This window comes from Prionailurus bengalensis, chromosome B3 (genome assembly GCF_016509475.1).
Source record: "Prionailurus bengalensis isolate Pbe53 chromosome B3, Fcat_Pben_1.1_paternal_pri, whole genome shotgun sequence".
NCBI lineage: Eukaryota > Metazoa > Chordata > Mammalia > Carnivora > Felidae > Prionailurus > Prionailurus bengalensis.
In genome coordinates this window covers 105,097,486-105,116,753 of record NC_057355.1, presented here as the reverse complement: position 1 = coordinate 105,116,753, position 19,268 = coordinate 105,097,486, and the positions used below count along the sequence as shown (strand labels likewise).

Here is a 19,268-nt window from a genome sequence, read left to right as displayed (position 1 = left end):
TAATTTTTCTGTGCTGCACTAAATGTGGGAATTCAATATATTGCTTTCCTCTATTTTGCTAGGACATTCCAAAAAAAACAAAAACAAAAACAAAAACAGGACTGGAAATAATTGAAATAATTGTGACCTACTTTCAGTTCACAAGTCATTAATAAAATAGAAACAGCTCACATTATATGAGGGTGAGTCGAAAGGAACGAATGAGGTCACCTATGCACTATCCTCTTTATATGTGTTATGTCATTTAATTCACATACCAATCTTATGAGGTAAGATTCCTATTTTACAAATGAGGACCCCAGGCCCAAGGTTTACTTACATGAAGATGGTATTTGAATTGTGTCTGCCTAACCCAAAAGGCAGAGTATATACTCCACAGACTACACTGCTTATCAGCCCCTCTGAGGACTTTACTGAAAAACTATCTCAAGTAGCATAATGAAGAGCTATTCCTATTTTAGATTCCCTAAGTGTCAAACTTTGGTTTTCCAAGAGCTCCTAAATAATTTTTGTGCACTCATCTGTGTCTCCACCTTTCTGTTCACCACTTACCACCTGAACTATTATTTACTCAATATTTTTCTTTATGTGTATTCATTTTTATTTTTTAAATTTAATTTTAATTCCAGTACACTTAATACTGTTATATATTCATTTTTCATTTAAATTTAAGGAGGCGACTTTATATCACTATTAAAAATGTAAAACCAGTGTATTTGCTAGAAATAGAAACAAAAAGAGAAATACCTATGAGAACTGTGGGTTCGAGCAGCCCCTGGGAAGCTCTCAGGCGCCACCAACCGGGCAACCATAGGGAACCCTCCAGCGCAGGACTGGGAATTTAGGAAGCCCCTCCCCTCCATGGGTGTAGGGGCGTGGTCTTCAGAGGGAGTTTCCTGAGGGTCGCATAGGCCTCGATGTTATCTTGTTCCTCACTTTTCCTCTTTCAGACAGCAGGCAGAGAGACTCAGACCTTGGGAGGATGAAGGAATATACCCATTGCTATTAGCACTCTGCAGCCGCAGCTTCTTGTACTGTATTCAACAGAGCTAATTTGGGCAAAAGGTCCAGTAAAACAAAACAAAACAAAATGTTCCTAGTCTGTTGGGAAAGAACAAACTATTTTCAACCCTTTTTAGCATTACTAAGATTTAATTGCCTGGCTCTGTAACTTCAGATCTCCAGCTAAATTTGACAACTCAAATGGTGCTTTAACTCAATAAATCAAGCAATTTGACATTAAAAAGAAAAAATTATGTTGTCAACGAAATCAATTTTTTTTCTATTATTTATAGGAAAAAGTTTCAAGAAAATCCAAAAGATAACAATTTAGAGCCTTTCTATATCTTAGATTATAAATTCTGGGAAAGCAAGCACTTAATCTTTACATTTTTTCCTATAGCCTAGTACAGTAGGTTACATTAAATATGTGTTTCAGAATATTCTGAATGTATTCGTTTCCTTACCAGACATTAGACTCAGGCTTAATCAGTGGTTCACCTTATGAAGAAATGACTTTCACATGTACCTATTAGTTATGAATGGCACAGACTATATCTTGGATGAGATACAGAAAAGACTTCCAGAATTAAGCTCTATCAATAGTTTGTGCTATTGCTGCATTTGTTCAGTGTTCCTGTGGATAGATTTTATTTTCATTCAGTCTCACTTTTGGCAGATTGCTATTTTTTCAAACCTTATAATATGTAAATTTTGAGTGAATGTCCTTCCAGGAATAATGACAAATTGTTAAACTTCAGTGAGCTTTATAAAACTTACACCCACTCAATTCTACAGCCATTTTATTAATTCCAAGCACCGAGTCAAGCAACGGAGTAGGCATTCCTGCAATATAACATAAAGCTGAACATTTAAAACCAAGGCCAAATAGGGGCACCTGGCTGGCATAGTCGATCGAGCAAGCAACTCTTCATCTCGAGGTTGTGAACTCAGGCCCCATGTTGGACATACAGGTTACTTAAAAAACAAAACAAAACAAAACAAAAAACAGCAAGGCCAAATGCTGTCCCAAATGGACAACTCATACAACTTGGAGAATCTGAAGGCATAACTGTCAAACTCTGGGCAGAAACAGTGGCATGAAAAGGCCATTCTGAACATTTGCTACAGAAGGGAAAAAGCATTGATTGAATACCCATGCAGAAGACTTGGTATCCTTTAATACTCAAAATAACCCTATGAGGCTAGGAGGAAAGTGAAGATCACAGAAGTTAAGTAATTTATCCAGGACCACGCAGCTTGTAAATAGCAGAGATGGGTTTTGGATCAGCTGTGTATGACTTCAAAGATCACGTATTTCCTCTACAGCACTTAATTATATGGATATGTTCCATATATGTTAATGGATATGCTCAAGATAATCACTTGGGATTCTTGGATACTAGCAACTCTATTTCATCAGTATAGGGAATCACTGAAAGCTGTGGTTTTATGGGATGAGAGGAGTCATAGCAGATCAGGTCATACTCTATTGAATACAATCAGGATCAACTCTGAATAGTGGGGAACTCACAAAGCCATTGTAGAATGAGTTCCAGAAGGGATTTCTAAGATGGAAATGCCCAGTGCTTTAAGGTTCACTGAAGCAGAACTGCAAAGAATGTGTCCTATGATGGGCAACAACTGCAGGCCTCAGCTGTTGCTGGCCCAACAGGCTGAGCCAAAGCTCTGCACAGTGTGTCTGAAGAAGTGTCATAAATGGTGGCATTTCTTGCAGTAGTGCTACAGATGGCAGTCATGGGGCAGAAATCACCTATGCTGAATGTGGACCGAACCACTGTTTGCACAACGAACTTTTTATATACACATGCAAAACCATAATCACTGAAACATCATTGATTTAAGTGGAAAGACAATCTGCTTTATTATAGATTTAACATTTTGCTACTTCATTGAATCAAGACTAAGCTTCTTTTGTGGCATGGGGAATACAAAGATGGGAAGATGTCATTGTCCTCAAGAAGTTCAAAATATTGGTGTGGGAAGCAGGGGAAAGGCTTGCAAACTAATACATGAGACCAGTGCTTGAGAACTTGTATTTTTCTTATTTTACTTATACACATATATATGTGTGCATGTATATTTATTCAAATGAAACAAGGCTAAGAATGTGTTCCAAAGAAAGGTACCTGTTCTACTACAGGTGAACTAGAGAAAATTTTAGCTTATTAATTGACTATAACATATATTACCATATCAAGTTATATAAATTCTTCACTTATAATTTTCTTTATAATCCTATTTATACATCATCCTATTTCCTTGATATTACAGAGGCAAATCTCAAACTATGGATTCAAAATTATCAAGGAAGGGGAGAAGGGGAAACAAAATAGGGTAATGTATACTTAGTACGTAGAAGTGCATGTTAGGGTGGAAGTTAAATATTGCAACAACTGTTTCGCTTAGAAATTTGTATTTATCTCTCCCTCCAAATTTCAGACATTTGGAAGCAAAAAATATTCCTTTACGTGTATACACTTACCACGTTAGATGTTCAGGTTTCTGGAATTCTGTTTGTCAGATAGACCTGCACAGATATGATGTTGCCCTTCTGATGCCCTTCTTTGTTTGCCTGGTGAACATCTACTATCACTTCTTTGAACAATTTCTGTATTAATAAACGTATAGAAATAGTCTTCCATATTACAATGCTAATACATTGTGGGGGTTATAAGGTATCATTCAAAATCAAATATTATCTGTCTTTGTGTCTAGTTCTCGAGTGGCATATAATAAGAGTACAATAAAAGTTTAACACTGAATTTTTATTGACCAAATTTAGGTCTCCGTTTCAACTAGATTACTCAGCAGTTTTTAGTTCCAAGTCATACCTTATGTTCAATTGTGTTTAGGCCTTTAATGTTAAATCAAATGACTTGTGCTTTTAATATGAAGGGAATACATATTATGGACATGAAGCCACTGATAGCCACATCAGTTAAAAAGTCCTCTTGCAGGGTGCCTGGGCGGCTCAGTTGGTTAAGTGTCCAACTTCACCTCAGGTCGTGATCTCACAGTTTGTGAGTTCAAGTCCTGCATCAGGCTCTGTGAAACCTGCTTGGGATTCTCTCCCTCTCTCTCTCAAAATAAATAAATAAACTTAAAAAAAAAAAAAAGTCCTCTTGCCAGTATTAACTAAGCTATACACATTACTAACCACTTTTCCTTGGTTACTTCCTTAGTAAAATCAGCGTTAGAGGCATTTGCTTTTTTTCAGATTAAAATTTTTTTTGTTTTTTTTAAAAATTTTTTTTTTTAACGTTTATTTATTTTTGGGACAGAGAGAGACAGAGCATGAACGGGGGAGGGGCAGAGAGAGGGGGAGACACAGAATCGGAAACAGGCTCCAGGCTCTGAGCCATCAGCCCAGAGCCTGACGCGGGGCTCGAACTCATGGACCGCGAGATCGTGACCTGAGCTGAAGTCGGACGCTTAACCGACTGTGCCACCCAGGCGCCCCTGTTTTTTTTTTAAATATGGACAAAGATAAGTTTTTTAGGAATGTTAAATAAAGTTCATTTAAAATATAAACTTAAATATAGCAATTCATAACTTTTAAGTAATTTTTATCAATTCTTTCTGGATTTTAAAATATGTTGTAGAAATGTAAGTAATAAAATATCTGGCTAAGAGGTTCTCAATAGCCTACAGCATGTGCTAATGATCTTTGCTAATTGTGATAGATATATTTTTTAGGCTGAAATGTAGAAGATTGACAACCTGTCCTATTGGTGAATCTAAGAAAAATGTCTTCAAAAATTAGTCAATCCATAAGAGACTGCAGAATACTGAATTACACTCAACACTTATTAAGAGACCAAGTAAAATATGGTATTTTAATCCCTGTTAAATACTATACTTTTCCTACTTCTAAAATATAAGTGATTTCAATTGTTCATTTTAGATAGGTGAAAGGCTAAAATTATTTCTGAACTTTTAATTATTAATTTCCCATCTTACCAGTACATACAATACTTTTTAAAATTTTTTAAATTTTATTGTTTATTTATTTTTGAGAGAGAGACAGAGACACAGAATCTGAAGCAGGCTCCAGGCTCTGAGCTGTCAGCACAAAGCCTGACACAGGGCTTGAACCCAGGAACCATGAGATCATGACCTGAGCCAAACCAGGCGCCCCATTACTTCTTAAATGTTTAAATGTTAGATTGACATGTTATCATTTGCTGTCTTGTCTATTGTCAACTTAGTTTTTATGAAGTAGTTCAAGATAACTGCAACTCACAAAAGCTCTCACAATTATCATGCTCTTTCTCCAATGCACATATTACATATTGTTACACATTCACTTCAATAATTTCACAGCTGTTTTCTTTTTTTTCTTTTTTCTTTTTTTGGTTTATTTTTAGCTCATTATTTCTTATGCATTGTTGTTTTGGGGAAGAAAATTTTACCAAGCATTTAGAAGTAATTGGAAGGTATATTCAAGGAAATGAGTCTTTTCTTATGGGACACATTTCTTAGATGAAAATCTTCAAAAAAGAAAGTATTAAAGTCTGATACTTAAATATTTTGAAGATAGATCAGAAACAAGTTAAATGTCAGTTATTTTTCTAAAATGTACACACAGCTCATTTTTATTATGACTCATGCACTAGGCTAGAGAATAGCAGGTTGAAGATGCAACAAATATTCTTTGAACACTTCAATAAACACAATGTAAACATTCCCTTTAATAATGTTTCCTTTGTTAATACAAAACTGAGTGCATTTTTCCCTTGCCTCTGGCTAAGCCATGACTAGCTGAGTAGCAACAGCAGAGTGCTGAAAGAATTTTTCAACAGTAATTTGCTTGTTCTAATTTACTTTTCAAGGTTGATGATCAGGAGCATTATGTTGCTTGCAAAAAGATCTATTTCTATTAATTTGATCCAGTCATTCCTGTTCTCATCATATTTAGTTTCCCTGGTAGCATTAAGTGAATCAGAAAGCCACTGGCACTTCAGTTCTATAATTTATATACAAAATGAACTTCTAGATCTTTAAGAACAGAACTGTTACACCTGTTGAGAAAGTATGGGTACACTGAAATGAGGGACTCAATGAAACCTCCGCCGTTTGCTCTTCCAATAGAAATGATCCTTCTATTTAGCAGACTTATACAATACTGCAATGAAGCATTATCTGTTCAATCCTTTCTTTAAAGAAATTCTAAGAAGCCTTGGTTTTTAACTTGAACACAATCATCACCCATCAATAAGATCAATACATAGAACTCATACGTAATTTAAAATTTTTACATGGTACATACTGAAAAAGGCTTTACATCAAATGTATAATATTCTAAAATGTAACGGGAAATAATCAAGTTATTCTCCAAATCTCCAACAAATTTGAAAATCGCTAAATGTTTTCCTGATCTCCTTTCTTTGAGGGAATGTGTATGGTTAATTCCAATGTGTATAGTTCCAACATTTAAAGAGTCCCAGCTAAGTGATTTGGAAAATTCAATGGTAGTATTTTTCACACTACTGGCAAAGAAAAGAAACTCTTTCTTCATTCACTGGCAAATGAAAGAGTTAACAATATAAATAAAATGGATCGCACTTAATCCAGGCTATGCTTCTAAAAGGGAAAAAATCACAGGGTTTAAATATAGTCATTAATTATCTCTTTATAGCCTGCAGAGGGCACTCAAGTCCTTTGAAAGAAAAAGTAAAAATTTTAAGAGGGATAATAATTTTTTTATTTTTCATTTCTATTATTAGTATGTTAACTAAGCAATATTGTTTTTACAGAAACTGTCATTTAAAAAGAAGACACATAAAGGAAACATACAATTTGACCTCAAACGTTTAGTGGATTATTAAGACATATAAATTTCCACATGTCTTACTGCAAAAAACAATTTAGCAGGTGGTTTCCATCCCAGGGTATCGGACAATCCATAAATGCTGTGCATCTTACATTAGCACCACACTGCCAACAATTACACAGATTAGTCAGGGCCTAGAGAAGTCAATCTGGACCTCAGAGTAAACTGATCATACAGAAAAGGCATTGACTTCTCCAGGCTACACATAGACAATATGATCATCTCCATAAAATAGCTGATGAAAAAAATTACAAACTAGTTGAAAAGGCTTCAGTTCCTAAGAGCTGTAAGCGTCTTCTAGAGTAATTGCATGAGTTCTTTGGCAATTTTCATTTTAACGAACCTCTCCATCACTATTAATAAATATGTTTAGAGAGAAGATACTTGACTTCAATATTCTTCCTTTGACAGCATACACAAATATTTCATAGGGAAACCCACCAAGTCACACATACTAACATATACATTATACAAATACACACATACATATGTATACACATGTTTGATATAGTCTTTCTCTGACAGCATATTTCAAAATACATTACATTTTATTAACTAAATATTGACTGCATAGAGTAGTAATTATTAAAAATACTAGTTTCTTAGCAACATAGCCAGGGGATCCTGCCCTTCCATCTTAAGTCTTTTTCTGCTTTTCAATTTTCCTCTGGTTAAGTAACTTGGTATCAAAAGCTATTTCAAAACAGATTGGTTACTAAATTGAAACTAGAGAGACTGATTCGGCACCAACATGAATTAGATATGCATAAGACATTGCTTCAATTTAGAAACTGGATCACAAAATGTTTGAGCCAAAAAACGTGTAAGAAAGTTATGTATATATGCAACTTACATTGCAAACTGCTACTAGAATAATGAACAATTATTAAGCATTTAAAAAATGCCTTGTCAGTAATAAGAAAATTAATAATAATTTAATACTAAAAAACAATTTTGTTACACACCATTGTTTCTTTTTTTAAGAGTCAGTCTTGAAACCTACTTGAAATATACTTGAAAATAAATCTCCAAATTTGGTATCTCGGATGATAAATACTGACATTGAGGTTGATAATAGTTTTAAGTGAACTTCTTGAGAAACCTAGCATAAAACACATCTTAATATTTTATTCTTAAAATATTGTGCAAAATTACATAAAATATTTTAAAGCTTAAAGTTATGGAAGAAGAGGTACTCGATTAAATGAGAAAAAGGCAGAAAAAATAGTGAGCAATACAGTGGAAGGCAGTTATTTTAATAATTTAAAGTAATCTGAATTGTTTTTATAATGGCATCATTTACCTTTCTTCATAGAAAAAAACATCATTATGAAAAAGAACATGATTATCTTATGATGGCAATGTAACAAGCCTTTTTTCCTCAAGAAAGAACAAAGTTAACAAATAAAGCTTTGAAACCCTAAGTCCTAAGATGAATAATTGTGTATTACATGTTTCCCCCATTGGATTTCTTTACCACATAGCATGACATTTTTTTTAACGGGGGGGAGGGCAAGGAGAAACCATGCAGTTTAATAAAAATAGAAGCATTTTCTCAGCCTAAGTTGTAGCCATTGCTTTGATTTTGGGTTTATCGCAGGGCCAATAAGTATACACTCTAGTACATGAAATAAAACTAGAAGATATACTTAGAATATAGTCTTTGTTTCTTCTTTCTTCAAAGCCTATGTTGCCTAAAATCATTGTTAGTCAAAGCAAAAAGAAATGTTTGTTCTATTACGTAAGAAATAAACTTCATTTGGTATTCAATTGACTTTCTAACTTAGCAGACAGGACTTTACATCTTCAAATACTGAAAATAAATTGCATTCTTGGCCCTTGCTTTAAAAGGTTAGAGAGAATAAACGCACACCCTGGTAGTGTTCTAGTGATCTCCCTAATCTCAGTTGCACTTTGTCAGAACGAGGTAACTGGTAGTTAAGTGAAATACCCTAGATCAAAGGGGGATTAATCACCAACTGAATCCTTGCTGAATAAACCTGTCATTCAAGAAAATTATTTCCACTGAACTTAGCAGAGGATTGAAGGTATTTGCATAACAGGGACCAACGTACTTCAGCCAGGTTAAAAGGTTCAGAATTCATCCCATGTTTAGCTTTTTGCCTCCTTTTCCTTTCAGCAGCTGGGTACAATGGTTTCTAATCTGATAATACAGCTAACTATCTAAATGATGTCAGAACAGGAAAGTATTGCAAAGTTTGGATGAGGGATGGATCAATTTCACTTTCAGTAACTCCTAAATCTGATTTGTTGGAATTTAAGATGTAATCCTAAAAAAGTCCCTTAAACCTGAGGACTGTTTATTAACATCCCTTTTCTGACCTTTGTCTTAGAAACGACCGTTCTGCTATGGCAGCAGTCCCCACAGAGGCTCTGGATGATAACTCGACCTACCTACCTCTCAGGGGTGGTACAGGGGTATATGAATATCTATAAAGCAGCCTGAAATACTATAATACAACATGAAAGAAAATATTAGTTGTTACTGTATATAAAATTGTGCTTTGAAAGATCTTAAATCACACAATGTATAAAAACGACAATAATTTTAACTGAGAAACACTGAGTTCGTGTGAAAAAATTAGTTTATGAGACAGACTATTCTTTAATCAAAAAAGCCTTTTTATATAAATAATTCTCTTAAGAATTTCTGAGAAGGCCATTTACTTCAAACCTGACGTTCACACTGATTATCTAAAAAAGAAAAGTAAAAAGTGCCCACCAGTGTAAAGGTATTAACTTATACCCTAAGAGTACTGCTGACTTTACAAAGTTTTAAAAATATTGTTTAGTAAAAAATGAAGAAGGGTTTTATGAAAATCATGAACTATTTTTTTGAGTCCGTTTTCAGAAATTTAACACTTTTTGTACCTTTGGGGTCTACTGAAGAATAATTACCCTTACGACAGACATCAGATTTCATAATCATATTTTGGCACTAAAAGGGAATTTAGCAATTTTGCGTCTAGAGTATGTCTGACACCGTCCAAATCTTTAACTGGAAGTAGATGCTCATATTCACCACAAACGCAAAGCATCTTTCAAGTTAAAAAATGCAAAGAATAGTTATCAAAGAAAATGAATAAAATCCATAGTGAGATAATTTTTTAGAAAATGATTGAAGTTTTAACCCAAGAAAGGACTCTTAGAGTGTCTTATAGCTTAGAATAAGAACATGTCAATCACGATTAAGCTTCTGGAATCGGAATCCCTTTGAAATGCAGCTGTTTCTTCTTTAATTGTGGCAGCGGACTCTGAAGAAAAGAAAGGTCCAGCCTTAAAGATGAGTAAGGAATACAAAATAGCTCAGGATTAGTTGTGGAGTTCAAAGGTCGCTAATTACACTAAGGAGTTCCCAGACACAGGGAAAACATTAAACAGGTCACCTACCAAACGGGAAACAGACTTTGTCTTCAGAAATTATCCTGAAGTGACAGGTTTCTAGACAAAATCAAAAGCATCACAGTGTGCCCAGCTGATCTCAACAGGATGAAAACATGAGTTGGTTTTAGTTCTGTAGCATTATGTTAGAATGGAATGGCAACAGATGGCATCAGGTTCCCCTTCGCCCTATACTTTTTCAGGACTCCCTACATTTTCCTCAGGCTTCTAGAAATGTCAAACCAAAGATTCACTGGTTTTTCTGATAGCTTGTAAGGAAAGTTTTCCCTAGGGGATTATTATACTGAATATCTGTGTACTTACTAGATAAATGCCTCTTGCCTATCTTAGTGTACTCTACCCAACATTTATACAATAATCAAGATGTCCAAATGGCTCCATTAATATTAACATAAGTTAAATGTTAAGCTTCCCTTGAGTTTAAGAGAGATCAAATAACTTAAGGGAAATGGCTTTTTCCTTCTTTCAAAAGAAAAGTTTTTACTACTGATTATCTATGATTAAGCTAGAATAATAAGTTAAAGTCCTGGTCAGGCAGTTATTCTATTTTCTTTGTTACTTGGGATAATTTTGAACATGGAGCATTCTGCCATGATAATGCCTTGAGAAAATGAGAATTTATAATGAGTGAGATTGACCCTAATTAAAAAATCATATTTTAAATCCTAAATTTATTTGCAATATCCCTTCAAACTATCATAGCTCTCTTTCAAGGAGTTAGAAGCTTTCTTTAAGCTCTTCCTTAGGAGACTCATTAAGAAATAGAAACCAAGAGATAATTTAATTGAATATTAATCTGTAATGCATATTTTTTTATAATGCTTCTAATGCTATTCTGTAAAAAGAAACTTGACATGGATTAAGTTTTAAGGATCTTGAGATTTCATGTTTTCTTGAATGGTCACTTAAAGTCCAACTTGACAATGAACTGTTTAAAATAGAATGAGACATATAATTGTAAAGACAGGTAGAGAATAAAGAGTACAGGTGGTTCCTAAAGAAATCAAGAGAATGCTAATAAGAAAGCAGGAGTGACAAAATATGCCACATGAGATTGAAATAAGATTAATACTCTCTACTCACAGAACAGCTTTTGAATTTTTACCTGAATTCATTAAGAACTTTCATATAATAAACATGAAAAACAGTATTATTCCTAAACTTATTTTTAAAAATTTGCACGCATTAAGTGATCACAAAACACTATGCTCATTTTTTGAAGGTATCCCACTCCTCTTAGTATGCTTACAGACATCCTGAGCAAAATGTTGTTGTGGCAGATTAATAAGTTCACCTGAAAAGTAAAGTAACTCTAGAACAGATAAACAAACACCTTACATAGAATTATGCAGATTCTTTATTAGTCAATAAGATAGTTCTGATTAAGAACAGGTTACTAATTAAACAACATTACTTTGTTTTCATTGACTGTTTTTTTGTTTTTGGTTTTTGGTTTTTTTCCAAGAGACTGACAGTGGTTTCTGATGTGGTATCTGGTATTCTATAACAACACATTGTACTAGGAGCTTACTACTCAGGTTTGAAAGGTTAAAGAGTTTTTTATCTTGCACATCATCTACAATCCATTGGGAATGGCTGCCTGCACCTTTGCAATGAGGAGACTGAGCCCGTATCCAGGAAGGCTCAGTGGAGAAAGAAGCCTGTGACTGATTGGCCATGTCTGCCACAGGGACAGGAAAGAGCATGTATGGTAGAGTGACCCAGGGCTAGTCTAAAATAAGCCTAAAGTGAATCATGACTGTTTTATGCTCTGAATCTTATTTGAATAAAATCAAAGGGTAACAAAATAGGAGACATTAGCCTTTAAAATGTTCTTTCAAACACTGTCAATCTAAAAACATTAAACAATAACATTTTTATAATTAAATCACTCAATGATTTTTTTTCATTCATAGTTTATATGCATACACATTAAAAATAAAAGACAAATGATTTGAACTATGTTACCATTATATAAATCCTATTTAAATATGAGATAATTACAGTAATAATGATCCATATGTTACTGGAGCAGGAGCCTTAGAATTCCAGATGTAATAGTCAGAAGAAATTAGTTTCCGGTCTATAGAAAAAGGAAATAAATGGTAAGACTGTATTATCTTAACAAAAATTCAATGAGACAGCAAAGTCATGATATTTTAGAATTGTGGGACACAATTATTTCAAGAAAGGCAACACTCTGAAATATTCATTTTAATTTCACTTTATCAAGGCATTATAATTTTTACAACTTTAAACATATGGGCTTATTAAATGTATAAATCCATCTTTGAGCTTATGCCAAATTTATGCCAATATCCCTTACTCATATTACTTCTATCAATTTTCTCATGGTTTCCCTAAATTGTTTCTTATGGACCATTATGTCAACTACAAAAAAAACTAAAAATTTTTTATTGGTTTCCCTTCAGTAACCTCTTTACCATGGTCCTAACTCTGATCTTACTATTCTTTTCCCATTCAAAGTTTCAGAGATAGAAATAAATATCCAACTTTCTAGTAATAGTCTTAAAAAGTTGCTTCGATGGTTTCTTAAAATTCTGATCAAATTTAAGCTTTTTGTTTTAATACCTTTATAGCTTTGAACAAATGACAACCTCTCTGAACTCAAGTTTTCTGATATGTAAGTTTGAGATAATAATGCTCACTTGGAGCTAGATCCATGTAAATTCTAGTTATGACACATATCACTAAATATCTAATTCTGCCTTTTCTACCTTCCTTCTTCATAATGAAGAAGATAAAGGTAGGATGTATTACCTTGTTATTGATTTATCTTTTTCAGTCTGAGAACCTAGTAACATCGAAAGGCAACACGGCATATTGGTTAAGCGGGCCGGATCCAAAGCCAGCCTGCTTGGTTTGGGTCCCAGTCCTGCCATCTACTACCTATGTGACCCTAACCCCCACATTCCATTAGCATCCTCATCTGTAAAATGGAGATAATTCTTACATAGGATGCCGTGAGGATTAATGAGTTAACACACATAGAATACTTAGAACTGTGCCTGGCACAAGGTGAGCAATAACTGTTAGCTATTATTATTTAAATAAACATTATTATCGTCGTTAATAGTTTCAGAACTAAGTTATATATTACAAAAATAGATTTTACTGTGAAGATGCACAAAGTGGTAGACATGTTCTGAAACTAACAGAGGAAGGAAATAAAAGACTGGTCATAATTATGCATTTAAAATGATCTTTTATTCAACATAGTAACATTAATTTATATTAAAATATAAATTAATTACATTAAGAAGCAGGTATATTACTGAAATGTCCCATCCTATATTATGTTCCCTGAGAATTACTACAATAATGTTAACATTAATAAGATACTTAAAGTATTTTAGACATTACTAATCTAAAGAGACAACATAGACAACCTAAAATATTGTCCCACAGACAGTCTAAAATTTTATGTTTGCATTCAGTATCCCATAGATAGAATCCAAAGTATTTGTATTTAGACAAAACCACTGGTTTGTCTAACCTGATATATCTCATATTTTGCCCTCATTAAAAAAATGCATCATGAAGACTTTTTCATGTTTATGCATTTCTTTAAAATACAACCAAAAGAATGATGAATGAGAACAGAGAAATCCTAGGGAGATAAAGAATATGACTTATTAAGGTTACATTACATAGAATTTATTATTGCCATTCACAATTGCTTAGACTTCTATAGTTCTAAGTTCTGTAATTCTTTTGAAACGTTCAAGTATAAAGTCCTGTCTTATCCTACCTATTTTGGGGACTACAATCCTTAGTTTAAGAACTATATATCTGATTTTAATACCTTTATTCTTCTTAATACATGAGGTAAAGAGGTCTGCTTACATTTAACTAACTTAACCTCATTCTAGCTACTTTTCTGTTCTATGCTATTATAAATATTTGATCTGAATCAAATAATTCTGATTCATTTATAAATGAATCATCTTTCTGTCTCCCTGTATTTTCAAATACAGTATATATATTTATTTACAACCAACAAACTCACTGAAGGCTGGAAACTTTCTATTGCACTCCCATTTGTAAAATGCAGAGGATGCTAAATACTGCTCATTGACTACAGCATTTGCTAAAAATATTTAAAAATTTAAGTAATAATCATATCTAACACTTATTGAATCCATACTACAGGCTATAAGCATCATGCTAAGTACTCGGTCAATATAATTTTATCAAAATCTCATAAAAATCCTGAGGTAAACAGTACTATTATTTCCATTTTATGGATGAGGAAACTAAAGCTTTGAGAAGTTTACTAACTTGCCCAAAGTTACACTGGTAATAAATTGTCTGAACCAGACTCAAACCTTTGTCTGTCCAACACCAAAGCCCCTGGGAACAACTTCTGAATCAAAGAGAATAACCATAGCAAAACAAATCCAACTTTATACTAGAGCTTGCCTCTATGCCAGTCCTTGCTCATCCAGACCATTGTATAAACAAGAGAAGGCAGAGTGAAATGTAAAGTACACACACTGCTGGGGCGCCTGGGTGGCTCAGTCAGTTAAATGTCCGACTTCGGCTCAGGTCATGATCTCCTGGTTTGTGAGTTCCAGCCCCGCATCGGGCTCTGTGCTGACAGCTCAGAGCCTGGAGCCTGCTTTGGACTCTGTGTCTCCCTCTTTATCTGCCCCTCCCCTGTTCATGTTCTGTCTCTCTCTCTCTCTCGCTTTCAAAAATAAATAAACATTAAAAAAAAATTAAAAAAACAAAACAAAAAAGTACACACACTATTACACAGGATAGGATTCAGGTCAAAATTTTTACAAATTGGCATTATTCTCTAATCTATTTCTGTTAGATTTTATCTTAGGTAGTAATTGCATAGCACCATTTTATTCCCTCAAGTTAATCTGAATCTCTACAACTTACGTGTACTTATTTTTGGTTTTCCTGATGCAAAAACTTGAACTGAATGCTGATCCGCATAACAACCAGTGAGTGTATAATCTAAGATCCTAAAATGAAGCTAGAAAAAGAAGAGAAATATACCAAATTGAGATGATTATTTGGTAAAAGTGATGGCTACATTTTTTCCTTGACACAATTTTAGGAATTTACTTCACACAGTTCTCAAAATAAAAATGTGTGTACGCACATGCATGCATAAACATATACACTTTTTCCCCCTTTGCATTAAGACCATTTCTTTGTGAAGTTGTCATTAGGAAGTGCTTAATACACACCAGATGCTTCACTAATATGGACACTAATCTATACTGCAAAACATCCTTATTTTATAAATGAGGCAATGAGGTTCAGAGATGAGAAAGATTAGCATCCCAGAATGTAAGGAGCAGAGCTGGCATTTGAACTCAGACCCAAATGACAACAAAAGCTGGTGCTTCTTCCCCTAGGGTGTCTGGTGCCCTGTATGTCCTCTCTAGCTCTAAGGCTATCTTGCTGTGATATATTTCAGATCATAATCCTTTTACAGGCAGAAATGTATGTATACACTTTTCTAGCAAAACCCAACAATGTAATTACTAAAACTGAAACAGTTTATCTGGTGTTTGGAGGGAATGAGATGTTCTGCTTAATTTTCCAGAAAACTGAAATTTAATTTTTATAGAATTAAGCTTAGAAATCATCCTTTCTCTCACCTATAAAACCTTTCTAGAATGTAATCCATATTTCTGGAGTTAATTGATAATGTGGCATCATCGGTATAAATGCCAATTATTATATTGTAGAAAGGGCTGTTAGCACCTTCTCTGAAGGCATAGTGGTGGGGTGCCTGAGCCACAATGATATTCAGATGAACTATGAAAGGTATCTATGTCTTATGGAGGGAGCACCAGTCTCCTTTTGCTGTGGTTCTCATATTTGCTGCTCAAAGCTCCCAATTTTGTAATATCCTGATATCTTTTCTATGTTGTTTTTTTTCTTCTAGCTCCCATCCCTGCAATTTTCTCCCACTTCCTAAGTTTCTCCTTTTGATTGCCAAACTAACTGATCCACATACATAGAATGTAAATTTTTAAGTCTTCGAAGCAATTTTTTTCCTATTGCATCTCAAACTCTAACAGTAAAGGGCTTTTACTTGTTTGGTATAATTCTCGATGCTGGAAGTTATGCCAAGATTGATTTCCACATAACTAGATATTATAAAAATAAATCTGTTCAGTAAACACGAATATGTATTATGTTTATACATATAACTGAGTAGGGGATGAAAGATTATAACTGAGTAGGGGATGAAAATAAATTACAAAAGTCAGAATCCCTACGTTTGCAAGACCTACAATGTAGTGACATCCCACATTTTTTCTGAAAACTATCTGGAAATAGGAATTTTTATAATAATCTCTGAAATAAAGCTTGTGGGCATAGCTGAAGTCAAGATGGAAGAAACAAATATCACTAGTGTACTTCAGACTTCATTACCATTTCCTCTAATTATCTTTATATATAGATTTCAATCTCTATTCTTTGATTTCTTTACCATTCTATTTAGATTTTCCTTACTTTTCTGATCACCCCTTCAATTCTTCTCACTAGTTCTTCTAAATCATTCTCTTATTTTCTCCTTTTCTGATCTTATTCATTTCCACTGCCTCAACTATTTTTTCCGCACAGATAACACCTAAGCCATTATAAACTGTTGAGCTCTCTCTTAAGACTCAAGCTTCAGGTTTTCAGCTGCCTACTGGACACTTACACTGAGATATGTTGCTATTACCAGCAACATACATGATATGAAACCCACTCTCTCCCAACTTTCTCCATATTAGTACTTTCTTCTAAATATATTCATCCTTCATCAAATATTTATGTGGTAGAGAATGAACTAGATGTTGGTGATAAAACAATGAATGTATGACACTCACATGGTCTCTGCCCTCTTGGAGTTTCAAGTGTGATTTAAGCCACATTTTTCTTTTTTTAATCTTGGGCTTAAAACCATTTCTTGTTTCTATATTTAATTAGTGACGAATACTTTACCTTTATCACAGCTTGTCCAGCAGTCTCTCTTTCTGTGACCTTCAGCATCATTAACTTACTACCTTTCATCAGGAATACTAATATAGCTAAAAAATAGTTCCTCTCTCTCAAGTTTCATTATTTTTTTTCTACCTCCCTTTCACATCCATTCCAGATTGATCTTCTTAAAGTATTGTTTTCTGAAAGACCAACCACTCCCATATTCAAAAAAAGTATAACATTTTCTAACAAAAGAATAAAAGTTAGAATGCAAACCCTCCAAAGCTATAATCTAGACCTAAATCACTTATCCAACCTTATGTGTTACTACTGTTTCTAGCACGGCCCCTAAGCATGCTTTGTTACCATTCATTCCTTTGATTAAGTCATTTATTTACCTATATAAATGTTCATCAATCTTCAAAGCTTCATTTTCATGTTTATCTGGGCCTCAGAGTTTTGCTTAAACTCCATCTCTACTGCAAAACTTTCCTTGACCACTTTGGTCAGAAGTGCTCACTGTTTCCTTCAAATACCAAAAGCAGTTAGCATTGATCAATTATTGACATGTATTGGTGGAAAATCCCAGAGGTCAAGGGCTACATCTTATATTTTTTGTATACAAATGTTGAATGTGATAATTAAGAGCTGGGTAGATAGAACTTGGTTTATTTGATGTGTTAAAGTTATAGTTAAGTGGTTCACCTTAAAATTTGTTACATATTAAGTGAAACAGAAAGTGACTAATATTAAATAGAAATTGCACAAAAAAATCTTAAAAAGGACTTAGCACAGACAAGAAGTTTCTCCAACAAAAAATGGCTAGAAAACGTTAAAAATCAATTAGATGTATTTAAACTTTAAAAAGAAATGAAAGTTTTCTAATGTGGTGAGCCATATAAATGTATTTACCTTTAAATATGCTGTACCTCCAATGCAAATCTCATCAAATGACTGCTTCTCATGACTCTTGGCTCCAAAAGTTACAGTTCCAGAAAGATTAATTTCCATTGATTTGGGGAACTTCTGTCCTAAGAACACAAATGCACCAACTGACTATTTTATTTTATTATTTATTTATTTTTATTTAGAAAATTGGTTTAATGTTTATTTATTTTTGAAGGAGAGAGAGACAGAGTGTGAGCAGGGGAGGGGCTAAGAGCGAGGGAGACACAGAATTTGAAGCAGGCTCCATCCAGGCTCTCAACTGTCAGCACAGAGCTCGATGTGGGGCTCGAACTCACAAACTATGAGATCATGACCTGGGCTGAAGTCAGATACTTAACTAATCACTGAGCCACCCAGGTGTCCCTACCAATCAATTATTTTAACTATTTAACAATTTTAACTATTTTATTCTACAACAAATGAATGAAAAAAAGTTAATAAATAGAAGCTTACCAATAATCCAGACCAATGAGCTTTTCTCTCGAAATACTTCAAGCTGGCCAAAACTCACTTTGTATTCCACATGTGTGATTGGACCCCTTTAAAAAAGAAAAGGACACAACTGAAAGAACAAGTGATCATAAATAGAAAAGTTTTAAGAGATCTAAGTCAAATCTTGCTAGTGTTATTTATTATAAGTATAACATACAAAGCAGATCTGTATTCAAGTTTGCAGAATAAAGTAGAATAACGAATATTATACCTCAAAAAACACCAGAAACACAATAAACATTTTTGGTGATGATATGCATTTCATTATTAATTCTAAAAACAACTATAAAATCATATAGCATGTATTAATACAGTTATATAGATTGACATAGCATTAAAACTATGATTTTGGCATCCTGTGAAAAGAACTATACTGCAGAACAAATAAAAACAGAACTGATGACAATGTAATCTTATGATATGATTGCTTAATTCACCAGGTAGCTGATAGTTGGGTTGACTTGTACGTACAGCACAGAGAAATTGCTAGAAATAAAGCCAGGAGTGAAATAATCCCTAAAGAAGCTACACTGCTTTTAAATTTATATTTACTAGCAAGTTTAGAGATTAAACTAGGTTAATC

General features: G+C 33.8%; 1 protein-coding gene across 2 annotated transcripts in view; it reads right to left on the bottom strand.

Annotated features, from left to right (window-relative positions):
* Window positions 1-715: 715 nt before the first annotated feature.
* Window positions 716-19,268, bottom strand: part of AP5M1 (adaptor related protein complex 5 subunit mu 1) — a 30,248-nt gene continuing 11,695 nt past the window's right edge. The window contains exons 5-9 of one of the 2 annotated variants that reach the window (XM_043556245.1): window positions 18,647-18,732; window positions 18,158-18,276; window positions 15,194-15,290; window positions 12,284-12,362; window positions 716-973 (exon numbers count right to left, since the gene is read on the bottom strand). In XM_043556245.1, coding sequence (XP_043412180.1) covers window positions 883-973; window positions 12,284-12,362; window positions 15,194-15,290; window positions 18,158-18,276; window positions 18,647-18,732 — 472 coding nt within the window. In that variant the 3' untranslated portion in view covers window positions 716-882. Of the gene's footprint in view, window positions 974-5,982; window positions 12,363-15,193; window positions 15,291-18,157; window positions 18,277-18,646; window positions 18,733-19,268 lie in introns of those variants that run through there. The other variant, XM_043556246.1, reaches the window with a different exon arrangement.